Source organism: Oxyura jamaicensis, chromosome 5 (genome assembly GCF_011077185.1).
Source record: "Oxyura jamaicensis isolate SHBP4307 breed ruddy duck chromosome 5, BPBGC_Ojam_1.0, whole genome shotgun sequence".
Classification (NCBI taxonomy): Eukaryota; Metazoa; Chordata; class Aves; order Anseriformes; family Anatidae; genus Oxyura; species Oxyura jamaicensis.
In genome coordinates, this window is record NC_048897.1 from 39,410,116 (window position 1) to 39,426,581 (window position 16,466).

General features: G+C 42.1%; 1 protein-coding gene across 2 annotated transcripts; it reads right to left on the reverse strand.

Moving 5' to 3' along the window:
* Window positions 1–1,481: 1,481 nt before the first annotated feature.
* On the reverse strand, window positions 1,482–15,194 carry SERPINA10 (serpin family A member 10). Of its 2 annotated transcripts, none has more exons than XM_035327455.1 (6): window positions 15,070–15,194; window positions 13,509–13,533; window positions 9,415–10,145; window positions 4,044–4,317; window positions 3,112–3,259; window positions 1,482–1,692 (listed from the first exon to the last, which is right to left on the reverse strand). In XM_035327455.1, the coding sequence occupies exons 3-6, from the start codon at window positions 10,118–10,120 to the stop codon at window positions 1,501–1,503; spliced, it is 1,320 nt and encodes a 439-aa protein (XP_035183346.1). In that variant the 5' UTR covers window positions 10,121–10,145; window positions 13,509–13,533; window positions 15,070–15,194; the 3' UTR covers window positions 1,482–1,500. The 2 variants fall into 2 exon arrangements, with proteins under 2 accessions (XP_035183346.1, XP_035183347.1); XM_035327456.1 differs by having other exon boundaries at window positions 13,513–13,533; window positions 15,070–15,183.
* Between the last annotated feature and the right edge of the window lie 1,272 nt (window positions 15,195–16,466).

Genomic DNA, 16,466 nt, shown 5'->3' on the forward strand with positions numbered 1-16,466 from the left:
GTGGTTCTCTCTAGTAGCATCCCTCCTATTAATCATTCTGAGGCAGGAAGGAGTGATTCCTCTTCTTTCTGGGTGCATTCATACTGCAATGTGAAGTCAAGTTAGATGTACTTTATTAGTCTAGTCAGGTACCAGTCTGCCTGATAAACCCTTTTGTGAGGGGCTTATACCAGTGTCTGGGTTGCTGTAAATAGACAACTGATAGTAACTGAGGTTTTTATTTTTAGAGCTGTTTACCAGCTTTACACTGAAGTCTATCTTTCATTCCTTCCCTGGGTCCTGTGAAAATATCTCTCATGTGGATACATCTGGATGCCAATAGATACCTTTGAAGTTTCTCTGCCAAATGATTCTGAAAACTCTTCTGCCCCCTTTCGGGCAGATGTTTTCTGAAAGATATAAGAAAGCAGAGGAATGGTTAGGTCTTTTGGTTACATATAGCAAGAAGTAGCTTCTTGCATTGTTTCAAACCTCTATATGGACTCTGTTAATTAAAATTTTCTAAATGTTATAAAGATCTTCCTATTCTGTCTTTAATGTTCTGTTGGAATCACTACTCTGTTTGAATGGAAATAGTCTTGGGAATAGTCTTCAGGGACATTTTGGAAACTCCTTTTGCATTTTAGGATCAACCCTGTGAAATTTATTCCAATTTGGGGAAGGTATTTTTTTTTCCCCTATCAAAGTCTGTCTTAGTTTAGGCACAGAGTCCTGTGACCTCATTCTCTCTGAAACCTAGATGATAATACAGACAAAAATTCTGTTTTTAGGAGAGGTCCAGGTTGGTGTTTTGAGGTAGTACAGATTTAGGTTTTCCAGGTACAGAATACATGAGTTACTTTTCAGAATTATTTCATCTTTAGTAGAAAGAAGGTTTTAACAGCAGGCGCATCATTTACCCTGCGAAAATGAGGTGATTTGATACTCCAAATAAACACCTCTAAAGAGGTCACCCTCCTGGATGATGCAAACTTGGTGACAGACAATTTCTACAGACCTGAGGATCTCTAGGCAGAAGCTGTAAATTCTCTTTCAGGGCTTGACCCTGCTTCTGTTATTGTAAGTGGCAGAAGTCTGTTAACGCAGATGTCAGTAGGCTCTTAAGTCTCTTTGCAACAGAAAATAGTGTTGAGGACTATCAACACTGTAGTGTTTGAGAGTGAGCTTCCTGAGTACTCTGGTGTGTGAATCTCTGGTTTTCATTCAGAACTATCATTAAAATGTTGAATTTTGAAAGTTCAGTTCTGTGATTTATTTTTTTGAATTTGCATGTTAGGTTTTACAATAAAACAATTTTTGTCATATTGTTCCCTATTGAAGTAAACACATCACTTTGGGATTAAAGAAATACTGATATGATGACCTACTGCTAGCTGGAGAGACAAAAGAGGCTTTCACGTTTTCAAACTGTGCTTCTTTTTATTCTAATGTACACTAATAGTTTAAAGAAAATAAAAAATAAAGCCTCTTACATACCACAATAAAAACTGTTACCTTTATTCACATTTCAGTTGGATCAACCACCCTGCCAATGAAAAGTAAAGTTTTAAAAGTTTCTTCAAAAATCATGAACAGAAATGGTCGGTCTACTTTAATGACAGGAGGTGCTGAGAATGCAATTATTTCTGACCCCGTAGCTGCTGTGGCCTCCGTTCCTTTTTCATCCACTTCAATTACAGCCTTTTGGACAACCTGAAATGCAACGTAGAGATAAAATCGGTGACAGAACTATATGTGAACAAGAAGAATGAAAATCAACGTGCCAGAAACTCAGTTGAAGTAGGCCTATATTAAGGACTGCAATGAGTAGGTCTGTGCAATCTAGCACTGTCTGTTACTGGTAGACCATATGTTGTCTCCCTCAGAAGTGTAGGAGTTGGCACAGCCATCATGACCACAATAGCTAAGGTGCAGATGTGCTAGTTCAGGTATGAGTATGCTTTTCTATGTTCCTGAGTGTCAGCCTCACTTAGAGATTTTGTTCTTGCAGCTGGTGGCGTACAGCAACCGGTGCATTTCTGCATTTCTCTTTGACACCAAACTGTACAGGACAGATTTTCTCAAAAGTGGGAGGTGTGATTTCACCAGTTGCAAGCACTTAATGGCTGGCTGTCATTTGCAGTTGATTTTATGAGAACTTAGGCAGATGTACCAGCCTTACTTTTACCCTGTATATTTCTATTTCTTACACTTGGTAGCACAGAGTAAACGTGGGCAACAATTGGTTATAGTCCTTCACTGGTTGAGGGTCTTCCTTTCCCACTGAAACCACAGCGTGACAGGCTCTGTTTCTCTTTCCTTTTTTTGTTCTTTCAGCCTCCAGCACTTTTGAGTACTCCTCCTGCATTTGGGTCTGTATTGGTGAGCTGCCAGGTCAGCTGGTGCATTCCTAACCCCCACACTCCTAGTTCTAGGAATGACTTATGTCAGGACAGTTGAAAGACTTCCCAAGTGCCAAGCTCTCTGCTAAATAACCTTAAGTAATAAAGTTGGCCATCTGAACTCACAAGGGTGGGATGCTCCTTTTTACAGCATCTGCAGTGGTCTATTTCATGTGGTTTGGAATACAACTGTGTTGTGATGATGCTTTACTGTGAGATTCTGTTTCTTCCCTGCCAAAGTGGGCAGAATTGAAGGCGGGATTGCTTTGACTTCTCTTTCTTGCTCTTACCTTTCTGAGATTTTTTTTTTTTTTTTTTTTTGGGGGGGGGGGGCGGGGGGGGCGGGAGGATTTCTGATGTCCTTGTTAAGAAGAATACTTATCCTTGGACTGTGTATGAGGGTTTCCCTCTTTGGGTTTCCTTTCTTACTCTGGCATTTGCTATTTAACTGTCATTTACAATGTCTTGTTTACAGTTTGTGTTTAATTGTACCCCCCACCCTCCCCAAGCTATATTCTTACTGAGACAGGGCTCTTCTCCGGTGACAGGCAAGCTTAAGAAGGTGAAACGTGAAATGTGACTGCCCCTTACTTCTACAGACCTCAGACTCGGAGTGGGATCCATGCTGTTTAAAGCGAGCAGATTCCATATACTTGGCAGATGAGGTCCTGTCCTACTAGTATGCCTAGAAGTCTGTATGACCCTTAGCAAATAAATTTAGAAGGCTTACCTGTGAAACTGTTACATATTCTTGGTCTGTGAGATGACTAAGATCTGCTGTACGTGAAAAGATATTTTTAATTCCAAGAGCATAAAGCAATTTCTTCATTTTGTATTTTTGTTCTAGTTTGAACTTTGGAAATGAAATATCCATTTTCCTTTAAAATAAATAAATAAATAGATCAATGCAAACTTGAGATATGTGGTAGGTCACTTGAATGCTGAAATGTTCACTACTTGGGAATTAAGATTCACACAGACATTAAAACAAGAGGCAAAGGCTACAGAGTCTGCTTGAATTTAGGCTGCCAGGACATCATTTGCTTTGTTGCATGCCAAAGATACTAGAAGTAATTTCCTACTCAGAATAAAAGACTCCATGAATACTTCCAGAACCCTGCTACCAGGGCGACACACTCACTTATAGACCAGTAGAAGTGACTGTGACTCCAGGAATCACATTGCACAGGAATAATTTGTTTTTACATTTTCATATTCAAATGTATCCATTACTCTGGGCTTCCGCTGGTAGGAGAGGTTTCCTAACTATACATATATATCTTTTTCATATATATACATGTTTATACATACATTTCATAAACACAAATGTATGGATTTATTACATCTGGCTAAATTCAAAGAGAGAGAAGTCCTAATGAGGAATTTGGGCAGACTAGGTTGACTATGCCCTCAGAGAGAGGCATCTCTAACCGAGATGACCCATAGACTCATCACCTTGGAACAGATGCTTTCTCATGTTGCTTGCCCATAGATGCCGCTGCACTCTGGGATGTGGGTAGGCTATTAAAGGGTGTCTACTCAGTAGATACAGAGACACCAGCATGTTAGAGGGGTCAGGAAGACCAGCTACTTTGTTTTGCTTTGTTGCTTTGCTGCAATAGACGTAAAATACATTAGGGACAATAGATGTCACAGCAGTACCTGCTCTTCATGTTTGCAAGCCAGGATTCCACAAGGTCTGTTGTCAAATGGTCTTCAAGTGAAATGTAATCTCCCTCCTTTTCTGGAATGACAACCAGCATGTAGGCTTTGCCTTTGTAGGGGAGTTTTATCACGTTGCATCTTAAATTCTCATCAAAGGTTGAATTAACTTTATCTGACTTGAACATCATGGGTACCTGTACACTTCTGTACTTGTTTATGTGGAAGGTTTCCATTTCTGTGAATTTGGAATTAAATGGATAGAGCCACTTGCCTGAGGAAAGAATGAAACAAAATAGTTATCACAGAATCACAGAATCACAGAATTGTAGGGGTTGGAAGGGACCTTGAAAGATCATCGGGTCCAACCCCCTGCCAAAACAGGTTCCTCAGCAGGCTGCCCAGGTAGGCGTCGAGACGGGCCTTGAATATCTCCAGAGAAGGAGACTCCACAACCTCCCTAGGCAGCCTGTTCCAGTGCTCCGTCACCCTCACCGTGAAGAAATTCTTTTGCATGTTGGTACAGAACTTCCTGTGTTCTATCTTGCGGCCATTGCCCCTTGTCCTATCCCCACAAACCACTGAGAAGAGGTTGGCTACATCCTTCTGTCTCCCACACCTCAGGTATTTATAGACATTGGTGAGATCCCCCCGCAGTCTCCTCTTCTCCAGGCTGAACAGACCCAGATCTCTCAGCCTGTCCTCGTAGAGAAGATGCTCCAGGCCCCGTATCATCTTTGTGGCCCTTCGCTGCACTCTTTCCAGGTGATCCCTGTCTTTTTTGTACTGGTGAGCCCAGAGCTGGACATGGTACTCCAGGTGAGGTCTGACCAGGGCAGAGTAGAGGGAGAGGATCACCTCCCTTGACCTGCTGGCCATGCTCCTTTTAATGCACGCCAGGATCCCATTGGCCCTCTTGGCCACAAGGGCACACTGCTGGCTCATGGTCAACCTGTCGTCCACCAGGACCCCCAGGTCCTTCTCCGCAGAGCTCCTCTCCAGCAGGTCGTCCCCCAGCCTGTACTGATACTTCAGGTTGTTCCTTCACAGGTGCAGGACTCTACACTTGCTCTTATTAAACCGCATTTGGTTTCTTCCTGCCCATCTCTCCAGCCGGTCCAGGTCTTGCTGAATGGCAGCACAGCCTTCTGGCGTGTCAGCCACTCCTCCCAGCTTTGCGTTGTTGGCGTACTTGCTGAGGGCAGACACTATTCCCTCATCAAGGTCGTCGATGAAGATGTTCATAGAATCATAGAATATCCTGAGTTGGAAGGAACCCATAAGGATCATCAAGTCCAACTCCTGGCACCACACAAGTCTACCCAAAAGTTTAGACCATGTGACTAAGTGCACAGTCCAATCTCTTCTTGAATTCAGACAGGTTCGGTGAAGTGACTACTTCACTGGGGAGCCTGTTCCAGTGTGCAACCGCCCTCTCGGTGAAGAACTTCTTCCTGACGTCGAGCCTAAGCTTCCCCTGCCTCAGCTTAATCCCGTTCCCACGGGTCTTATCACTGGTGTTTATGGAGAAAAGGTCTCCTGCCTCTCCACTCCCCCTCATGAGGAAGTTGTAGACCGCAATGCGATGCAGTCCCCCCTCAGCCTCCTCTCCTCCAGGCTGAACAGGCCTTCCCTTGACCGACTAGCGATGCCGTGCTTGATGCATCCCAGGATACGGATGGCCCTCCTGGCTGCCAGGGCACACTGCTGGCTCATATGCAACTTGCTGTCAACCACGACCCCCAGATCCCTCTCTGCGGGGCTGCTCTCCAGCATCTTATCGCCCAGTCTTTACGTCTGTATGTTGAACAAGACGGACCCAGCACCGACCCCTGGGGAACACCACTAGTCACAGGTCTCCAGAAGGACTCTGCGCCGCTGATCACCACCCTCTGAGCTCGGCCGGTCAGCCAGTTCTCAACCCACCTTACTGTCCACTCCTCTATCCCACACTTTCTCAGCTTTGCTAGCAGAATGTAATGGGAGACAGTATTGAAAGCCTTGCTAAAGTCAAGGTAGATGACATCCACTGCTCTCCCCCCATCTACCCAGCTGGTGATGCCATCATAGAAGGCAACGAGGTTGGTCGAGCATGACTTCCCCTTGGTGAATCCATGCTGACTACTCCTCATAACATTCTTCTCTTCCAATTGCTTGGAGATGGCATCCAGAACAAGCTGTTCCAAACACCTTTTCAGGGACAGAGGTGAGACTGACTGGCCTGTAGTTTCCCGGATCCTTCTTCTTGCCCTTGAAGACCGGAGTGACATTGGCTATCCTCCAGTCTTCAGGCACCTCACCCGTTCTCCAGGACCTTTCAAAGATGATAGACAGTGGTTCGGCAATCACCTCTGCCAGCTCCCTTAGCACACACGGATGCATCCCATCGGGACCCATGGATTTGTGTGCGTTGAGCCCACTCAGATGCTCCCGAACCACTCCCTCATGAACCAGGGGGGAGCTCTCCATTTCCCAGACTCTTTGTCCTCTCGCCAGGGGCGAGGAGTCCTGGGGGGGAGTCCTTGAAGCAAAGACTGAAGCAAAGAAAGCATTCAGTATCTCCACCTTCTCGGTGTCTCCTGTGACCAGGACACCCCCCTCATTCAGCAAGGGACCCACATTATCCCTAGTCTTCCTTTTGCTGTTTACATACTTGAAAAAACCCTTCTTATTATCCTTTATCTCCTTTGCAAGCCTCTGAAAGTCCACATGCAGGAAGGCTTTAGCCTTCCTCATTGTGTCCCTGCAGGCCCTGACAACACCTCTATACTCCTCCCAAGAGGACAGGCCCTTTTTCCACATTTCATAGACCTTCCTCTTCCTTTTGATCTTATCGATGAGCTCCTTGTTCATCCACACAGGTTTCCTGCCCCCCTTCCCTGATTTCCTACTCTTCAGGATGCACTGATCCTGAGCTTGGAGAAGTGCTGTTTAAATGTAGCCCAGCTCTCACAAGCACCCTTGCCCTCAAGCAACCTAGCCCATGAGATACTCCCAAGCAGTTCCCAGAAGAGGTCGAAGTTGGCTCTTTGAAAGTCCAGGTAGCAATCCTGCTTTTAGCCTTACTTCTTCCACCAAGTTCCAACTTGAACTCCACCATCTCATGGTCGCTGCATCCCAGGCTGCCCCCAACCTTCACATCCCTAAAAAGGCCATCCCTGTTGGTAAGAACAAGGTCCAGGAGCACCCCCTGCCTCCTTGGCTCCTCCACCACCTGCGTCAGAAAATTGTCCTCAACGCATTGTAGGAACCATTTGGACTGCACGTGCCTGGCCGAGTTGCTTATCCAGCAGATGTCTGGGTAATTGAAGTCCCCCATGACGACCAGCACCTGTGATCGTGAAGCTACTAGCAGCTGCTTGTAGAAGGCCTCATTGACCTCCTCCTCCTGATCTGGTGACCTGTAGTACACCCCCACAACAGTGTCCCCCATACCAGCCCACCCCTTAATTCTCACCCACAAGCTCTCCACTTGTCCTTCACCCTCCCCCAGGTAGAGCTGGGTACACTCTGATTGCTCCCTCACATAAAGGACAACACAATCCCCTCGCTTCCCCAGCCTGTCTTTCCTAAAAGGACACAGCCCTCCATGACAGCATTCCAGTCATGCGAGCTGTCCCACCACGTCTCAGTGATCACAACAAGATCATGGCCCTGCGACTGAACACAGATCTCGAGCTCATCCTGTTTATTTCCCATGCTCTGCACATTGGTGTACTGGCACTTTAGGGAAGCAGCAGGTGCAGTTACCCCTGGGGGGATGCAAGAAGATTCTGGATGGGGTATCAGGAACATTACCTTCTCTGAGGAGCTCTCAGACAATCCTATGGGAGAGCTCAGAGATTTTTCCCTGTTTTTACTGTGACAGTAGTGATCACTTCCCGCAGCCCTTCTCTGTCACTTCTAGCTCCCCTCCCTTCCCCCATCAAACCTAATTTAAAGCCCAGAGAGCTTGTTCCCCAACACACTTGCGCCCCACTTGCTGAGTTGGTGTCTGTCAGCAGCCCACATACCCGGCTTCTCAAAGGACTGTCCAAAATGAAAATACCCAAATCCCTGGTCCAGACACCACCCCCTCAGCCAGTCATTCACCTGTCCCGTTCTTATGTGTATTAAAGACACATAAAATCATTTTTGTAGCTCGTTGAAGTGGATGTCAGTTGTGTCTGGGAAAAGTAGATGACAACTGCAGTATACTTAGTGCATGTGCTTTAAATGCCTTTTTTACAGCAGCAGAAGGAACTAATGCACAAAATAAACTGCTTCATTCTCAGAGAAAGAAGGGAAATATTTTTCTAAGGTGGATTAGTTGTCAGTCAAATTCAGAACTGATATCCCTTTTGTTTATTGCATGCCACATGAGCATCTGTCTTTTATTAACATCCCACCTTCTCTGAAAATTTCTACCAGCTGTTCAACATCCTGTTTTTAAAGTAATTATACATTCTCTTGGATGGGGATTCAGCAGTGCATTGTCTGGTAAGGTGCACTGGAATGTGACCTCTCCTAGGCTATTGATTCTGATTTCTACACTTGCTTTCAATCTTAGCCACAGCCATTTATCTCTTTTCTCTGGTTTTCTGCAAGGGAAAGTAACCTTGGCATTAGACAAGCTGCATTTTTGTAAACCTAAAAGAATAAACTTAGTATGTAGAGAGGCTGTATGGCTGCAGCATAATTTTCTTTGTTCTCATGGGTGCATTTATTTTCGTGGGGTTTCTGTGGATGGCATCTGCTGAGTGCCTTGGACTACAGTGACTGTGAGTATGGGGTCCCTGCAGAGCATTCCTCTCTTCCCCTTTGCCATCCTAGCTCTTCAGCTTGGCTTTTACCTAACTGGGTGTCTCCGGCTTCCATATGGCTGTGTCAGAGTCAAGTGTGGGCTGTGCTCCCTGTCACTGTCAGGTTCTCCTTTGCCTTAACACTTTGGTTCCTCTCAGGGAAAAAGGTTCTTGAATGAAATAGATGAACATTTTTATTGTCATGATTTTGTGTACTTCACACAATCAGCCAATGATACACCCAGTATCATGTATTCAAAAAACTATTGTGATTAAGGGTTTTCATTTCAAGAGCTGAGAGAAAAACTAAAATTCTTTAGTCACAAAGAGGGATTGTTCAAAGAAAGATTGAAATAGGGCTTATAGGGCTGTTTGTTCTCTTTGACTACTTGTTGCATGGAAGAAAGAATAAAAAAGTGTGGTTCCCTATCATGAAAAATATTTTTGTAGTGAATAAGCCTATTAGGAAGTAAATCTATGTAGAGAGAACAGGACATGAGAATTCATTTGAACTTCCCCTGATGTAGATGAAGTCAAAGTCCTGTTTCTTCTAAAAAATAACTGTTTTGTAAAAGAAAAACAATAGTTACCTTTAAACAAAATGTAGTCCACAAGTAACAGCTTATTATGGCGGTCGAGCTCTTCAAAAATCTCTGGGATTTTTCCTTTGGTCCTTTGGTTAATATTTTGATTTATAACAGATTTTGCCTGTGTATTGTTCTGAAAGTCCACATGCAGGAATTCCATATCAAAGTACTGCTTCGATAAATTGAGGAAATCTTCCCTGACTATGAAGTTCTTTTGGATAAAGGAAAGAATACCTTGCTCAAAGAGAAGCTCTTCATTCATTGTGATGTTATCTTTCAGTTGTTTGAACAAAGATGGTAAATAGTGGTGATCTCTGTCCTTAAAAGCATGAAGGTTCAGACCTTTTACTATTTGTCTGTGTGTTTCCCCTTTGGCTGCCAGCATATATGTAGCCATGAGATTTGATACAGAAAGGGGAGAAATTATGACATTGTTATCATGTGTCATTGCAATTTTTCTGTAGAGATTGAATCCAAAATTTGCTGTCTTTTCAGTGAAGTTGTAAAGAGTGAACTCTTCAAGATCTTGTTCTTCCAAAGGTTTAGAGAAATTTCTATGCTGATGCCATTCTTCAGAAATATTGTCATTTTTATTTCTTCCTAAGAAATTATGCTTTTTGTCCTTCTTCGGAGTTTTAGGTTTGATGTCAGCCTTGCTGATTTCAAGACATATTTCACATAAAAGGAGTAAATAAATTCCTGTTTTCATGTTGGCATCCAGTAATGAGCTTTTTATTATTATTATTATTTTCCTAGTAAAGAAAAAGGGAAAAAAATAAAGCAAAACAATGACTTTTTCATTTGTTATTTGATTCACAACACGAAAAGTCATGTATGTAGCAAGGATCTTTCTGCATCTTCAATGTACACACTCTAAATTTAAGGCCTGGTTCCTATCTGAAGGGTCAAATTTCAATCAGTGAAAGAGAAAAGTTTCCAAATTTAGTAATAGAATCCAGAAGAAATGCTATGACCCGCTATTGACAGTTCATTTCAGAAGTATTTCACTGATTTTCCTTTGCTAATTTGTAATTCTTTTACAAAATCCAACCCAGATTTCAAGTGAGACATCCAGCTCAAAGAGGAACAATCAACCTGTTGGAACAGCATGACAGCTTTTGCTCCTGTGAAACCGATGCCAACCATAAGCACAAGCTCTCCAGGCAGCACATGTTGGAAGTGATACTTTCTCTGGACAGCTCTGACACAGACTAATCCCGGATGGCGATCGGCTGAGGAGATGAGACACCTGTAACTTTCAGGGCACTGACAGGTGGGTTGCAGTCTCCATGTTATGGGGCTTAATCATGGTTACCATTCTTATGGGATCCATCTGTCAGTGGTGGCCTGACAGTCACGATCCCTTCTGTAGGGATGTTGACACTGTCACCTTGCTTGTTTTATGTCAGAGGCATGTTGTATCAACAAGATACAATACCTTAGGAAAAAATAAGCATTAGAGAAGCACAAAAACTGTCTGCTTTGATAAATGCCAGAAAACAAGCTGGCATGAGAACATTCTATTTAAAATTCTTTTTCAAACAGACACTCAAATACACGTATGTTATACCCAAAAGCCACTAGGTTTTGTTCTAGAAATGGTGAATTCCAAGAGTCAAACAGAAAAATATTTAAGTACGTAAATACTTACTAAATATTTCAGAAATGACTCAGAGAATGCTGGTGTTCTGCACTTCAAATTACTTTTGCAAACTTGAAAAACTGAGTTTTGCCATGTTACCTATGCCCAGTTTTCCCAAGAGAAACTTTTAGAAAGATACGTTTACTTAGTTATGTAGAAAGTGAAAATGAGACAAAACCAGTCTGTCTTTACAAGAAAGGGTGTTAAGCCAAGCTCATCATAATAAATCAGGATTAACTCCACTGACATACAGATTGCACAAAGTTGATCCAAGACAAGATAGAATCTGTGCCTATGGGACTTTTACCCATTCATTCTTCTAACCATGTTTAAAAAACAAACAAACAACAGTCTTGAAATATGTAGCTGTGGTTTAATAGGGAACTAGACAGCAATGACACTTAGTCAAGATGAGATATCTTTCACATATGTGAAGGAAAACAAAGAGCCTAATGATAAGATGGCACCAGCAGCTCTTAGCCAAGTAAAAACATTCTTTTAGGGATATGAAAGATGGTTGTGCTCAAATAAAAAATAAAAAATAATAATAATAAAAAAAGTTAATTTGTTGAAAAAATGAGACGTAGGTTTTAATGGTATCTGTAATTATATCTCTTGCCTGGTCAACGCTTGTTGGAGAGCTGGGCTTCAGCTACTCTCATGACAAGAATAAAAGAGTTTTTATTTATTTCACTTTTAGTATCCCTAAAACATCTGGAGCTCAGTGTACCAATCAATAGGTGAAGTATTTCTGTAAATGTGAAGGAGAGTACTAATGTGACCCTGGAGAAACAGGGAAGATTTAGATATAGGAAATTTTTGTCAGTGAACCTGATCAGCACTCCACTGCCAAAAGCAACGTCAGAAAGGAGGTCAAAGTTCTGTGAAAGCCCAGATAAATATGGTCAAGACAAACAAGGTTTTCTATGCCGCATACAGAGCAGCACTCAAGGAAACATTGTGGCTACTGTGTTTGAATCCCTAGTGATAACATCCTGGTATGTGGCTCTATCAAGAGGGCCAGCCTCTAACTCAACAAGAGAACAGGTTGCAGTTCTAACCTCAGTATCGTGTAGAGCAAAGTGATGAAGCTGCTAATGTACTCCTGTTTGCAGCCTGCTGTGCAGTTTTTTTCTAGTTTATTCTACTAAGTCAACATGAAATTTCATGTTACTGCCTATACTTACCAAGCCCCCAAAAGATTATGAGGCTCAAGACTGAAAATACGATGTCATTATGAGGAATACTTGCCCTTCATAATTTAATTTCACTTTTCTTTCTTCTGATACAGGTTGATCTGATGTCCATTCAGATCATTCCCGATCATTTGCCATAAGATTCCCTGTTCTTTTACATTTCAACGTCCAGCAGGTTTGACAATGCCATCTTCTGCCTGAAAATACCATGTTTCAACGCCAAATAGCATGATGATGAAACAGTTGCTCTGTGATTACAAATAAAGTGTTTTACACAAGTTGCGATTTCTGAGCAAAATTAATAAAGGGTCTCTCATCTGTCAAACAATATGTTTGGAGAGAACTGGACATATTTTCCAGAAAGACTCAAGGCAAACTTTGTCGTCAAACTTTAGCACCATTTACACATTGCTTGCGTAAAATGGCACATGCAAATGCAATTTTCAAGCATAGAATGCAAATATGCTCATCATTCATCTTTCCATTAAAGCAATATACAAACTCTTCTCCCATAAAGCAGTGTTGAATTGCACCTTATGGAAAAATTTTGAATGGCTAAAATCTTTGGAGCTTCATTTTCCCATTGCAAATTAAACAAGATGTTCAAGACCACTGTGAAGCCTGCACAGAATCCTTTTGTGTTGCAGTGGCATGTTAATAGATAAAAGAGATGAAAAGATGGATTGTATGGCCCATCATTAAAGTAGTAAGTGATTCAACAACCTAGAAAACACATGGCAACTATTAACTACTCCTTTTTAGTTAAGGATCTATAACAGCAAATTACAGTCATTGTACAATTTGTGATTTGGCATATGGGAAAGCTGGTTTTATTTGATTGCCATTTATTTAGAGTTCAACTGAATTTCACAGTTGCCTGATTCAGGCTGTGGGAGTTAGTCTTGAAAAGGTATGTTGATGTGAGTACTGAGACATTTGGGTGCCAAGTCACAGGGTGCTTTTGGCAGTCAGGTGGTGTGCTATTTTCTTTTGAGATAATAGGTCACGTTCTGTACTTGGTGAAACACAGATGGGCTGTAATGACTTAATCGGGAGGCAGCGAGATCCCTGAATGTTGTGCCTCCTCTTGAGTGCATGACAGCCAGAGAGAACATAGTAAAATATGCAGCTTACTGCATTTGTGATTTTCTTTCTTTCTTTCTTTCTTTCTTTCTTTCTTTCTTTCTTTCTTTCTTTCTTTCTTTCTTTCTTTCTTTCTTTCTTTCTTTCTTTCTTTCTTTCTTTCTTTCTTTCTTTCTTTCTTTCTTTCTTTCTTTTTCTTTCCTGTTAACTCTTGCTTTATCTGCAGTGATATTCCTACTGCCTTTACCGACTGAAGAGGCAGATTGTGCAAATCTTCATGTTTGTTTAGTCTGCATTTGATGTAATCCCCAAATCTCACATGAAAACCCAGCTCTCAGCTCTATGTGCTGTCTCTCAGCTAAGATGATGTGCAGCCCTTCCTGGCACCCAGGAGGTCTGGATTCTGCAGGACCAGAATAGGGAAGGGACTGCCTTGAATTCAGCTCCTGCCTTACCAAGTGGAGCACCAGCTGCTTCTGTGGGGTTGGGGCACTTACTCTCCCTGATGTACCATAAATACATCTGTTAAGAGCTCTTAGAGCAACTCTGGCCCTTATGTATTGACCTCCTCTGGGAGGGAAGATAGGCACAGAGTATGTTCCTGCCCCAGAGCTATGCCTACACTGCCAGCAGAGCAGGACCTCTTCTGCATCTGATCATGTTTGGGGCTGGTTTTCCCCAAGAAATCATCCCTTCTTCAAGGAGGTAACTAGACCCTGTAGGGTCATGCTTATCAAAGAGGCAGGGACTGGAAAGCATCACTTCTGATACCCCATCATAGAGAAAGGGCTTTCTGCAACAGCAGCAGTTCCCCTAAAAGAGCACCGGGCCTAACTGCTCACTAGTTGTTGCAGAGAACCGTCTCTTTCCATCTTCTCTGTGGATGGCACAGTTGCTTTGTAACAGTGCTGCACTTGGCAGGTGTCACTGCTGTGTCTCATTTGGAACAGGCTGGTTGGTGCTTGCCTTGGGAGGGCCACCAAATCCCCCCCAGGAGACGTGAGGGGAATGCCATGAGCTGCCTTCCAGGTGGCTCTGCTGCCCTAGCACAAACAGATTTCAGACTGAAAGGATGGGGCAAACTCAGAAGTCCTTGTTTACTGACACATCCCAGACCAACTCAGCAATCAAGAAAAGAGTCCTGCTTCTTCAGGTGTACAACAAATGCTACTGGTTCAGGTGTTACGAACATCACAGGAGTAAGAACCTCACAATTTCTCTAAACAGTAACTAAAAGACTGATATTGCAGCACTTTAAAACACACATTACATCAGCTTTGTCATTCACCTTTGACAACAGAGTTAGAAACACATCATGTCCTCTAGGACTGGGAAAAACATTTTTGGCAACAATAAGGTGATATTTTTGCACATTATAGGCTTGCAGTTTTTGATTTCTAGAGTGAAGCTTATTACTAATTTTGAGAATCTTTACAAAAAGAATAGGCAGTTCCTTAATAAACATATGTGACAAAGTTTTTTTTTTTTTTAATTTTAAGAAATGTTTTCTAGTAGTCTCAAATATAAAATAAGTTTATTGTTCAAGATTATTTTTCTTCTGAAGGCATTATAGCAAGAGAAAATTTGAATATATTAGAATATTGATTAAGATCTACAACCATTTAAAACATCGCATCTTAGAGAATAGCTGACAAATATATATGAATGACATTAATATATGTAATAATGTAATCCTCCTCCGTACAATACAAATGCTTCATATAAAGATTGACTTACCTATTAGGTAGCTCCTCTGTTACTTAATCAACTACGTTTAAAAAACAGATGAAGGTGGCTGTCCCATATAGGAGTTTTTCAACAAATATTTGCTCTTCCAAAGAGTGATAACCTGGTTTTGTCTGTTATAAATTAACTGCTTGATAAACACTGAGTGTTGTGTTTCCCATAAATGGCATAATGAGGGAGGGTTATATTCCAGTAAATACATTATAAATTTCATTAGAAAAAAAGAGAACTATAAACTCTCTGCATCCAGCCCTTCAGTAGCCCAACAGGATTTGGTCCCATACATCCAATTGCCCATGAGAATTATTTTACTAAGCTAGTTCGTGGTGGGAGCAGTATCCAATCCTGTTGCCATTTTGTAAAAGAATAGGTCAATATTCACTGAGGCAGGTGAAACAAAAGGGAGGGAGGGAGCAGATGCAGAGCATTTGTAGGGGTGTTGCCAGCTCCCCAGCCCTGCAATGAGGCCGTTCCATTCAGTGGAGAAATCAGGGCCTTTTCATCTCCCTTTTCAAGAGCGTACCATCTATTCAGTAAAGTAGCAGTATGCCAAAATTAAGCAACCGATAAGCACCAAGTGATGTTTCTCCTAAAAATGACCGAATGTAGGAAGCGGGTACTCCTGCAGAAGTTGTATGGAGCTATGAGATATAAGGGTAAGCTTTCAGTTGATCTTGCTTGGAGAGATTTGACAGGTTGTTCTTGGATCTTGAGCACTATAAGTTGGGAAAGGCACATACTTTAAGACAGAGTGTTTACTCAGCAATTGCTGTAGTGTGGGCATGATCTAAATTCTTCACTATTTTGATCATTGGCTTAATTCCAAATAAAATGTAAACATGGAACTTTTTCTCTCCCCCTCATGCTCCTAAATTACATTTAAAATACTCCTAAATGCAATAGAACATTTCATTCTGGTTTGGATTTTAAAGAAAAAAAAAAAAAGGCCTTAAAACTGGAGATGGCAGAACTGGTCTCTATTTGTCAACTGAAATAAATAAATAAATAAATAAATAAATAAATAAAAAGACCATTTGCAGCCTAAGCGGGAGCTTAGTCAGAGAAAAGCCCATAAAGGGGCTGGGCTTCCAGGACTCCCTGTGAAAAGACTGATGTGTGTTGCTGATGAGCATTACTTCTCTAAAAGTGACAACAGCATTTGTGTACAAAGTGCAAGACTGCCTGAGGAAGTGCTTAATACCTGAACGTAGCCCTCCCTGGTGTGACCATTTTGTGTCCACTTCTCAAGGTTGCACTGCTGGGGGGCACTTGTAGGTTTTATGTGCTTAATATGTTCAACAGAGCCATGAATGGTCACTGGCTCTAGGTGTCCAGACTATTCCTTAGTTTAAGTTCTTCTAAAATATTCTTCCTTTTTAAAATAACCC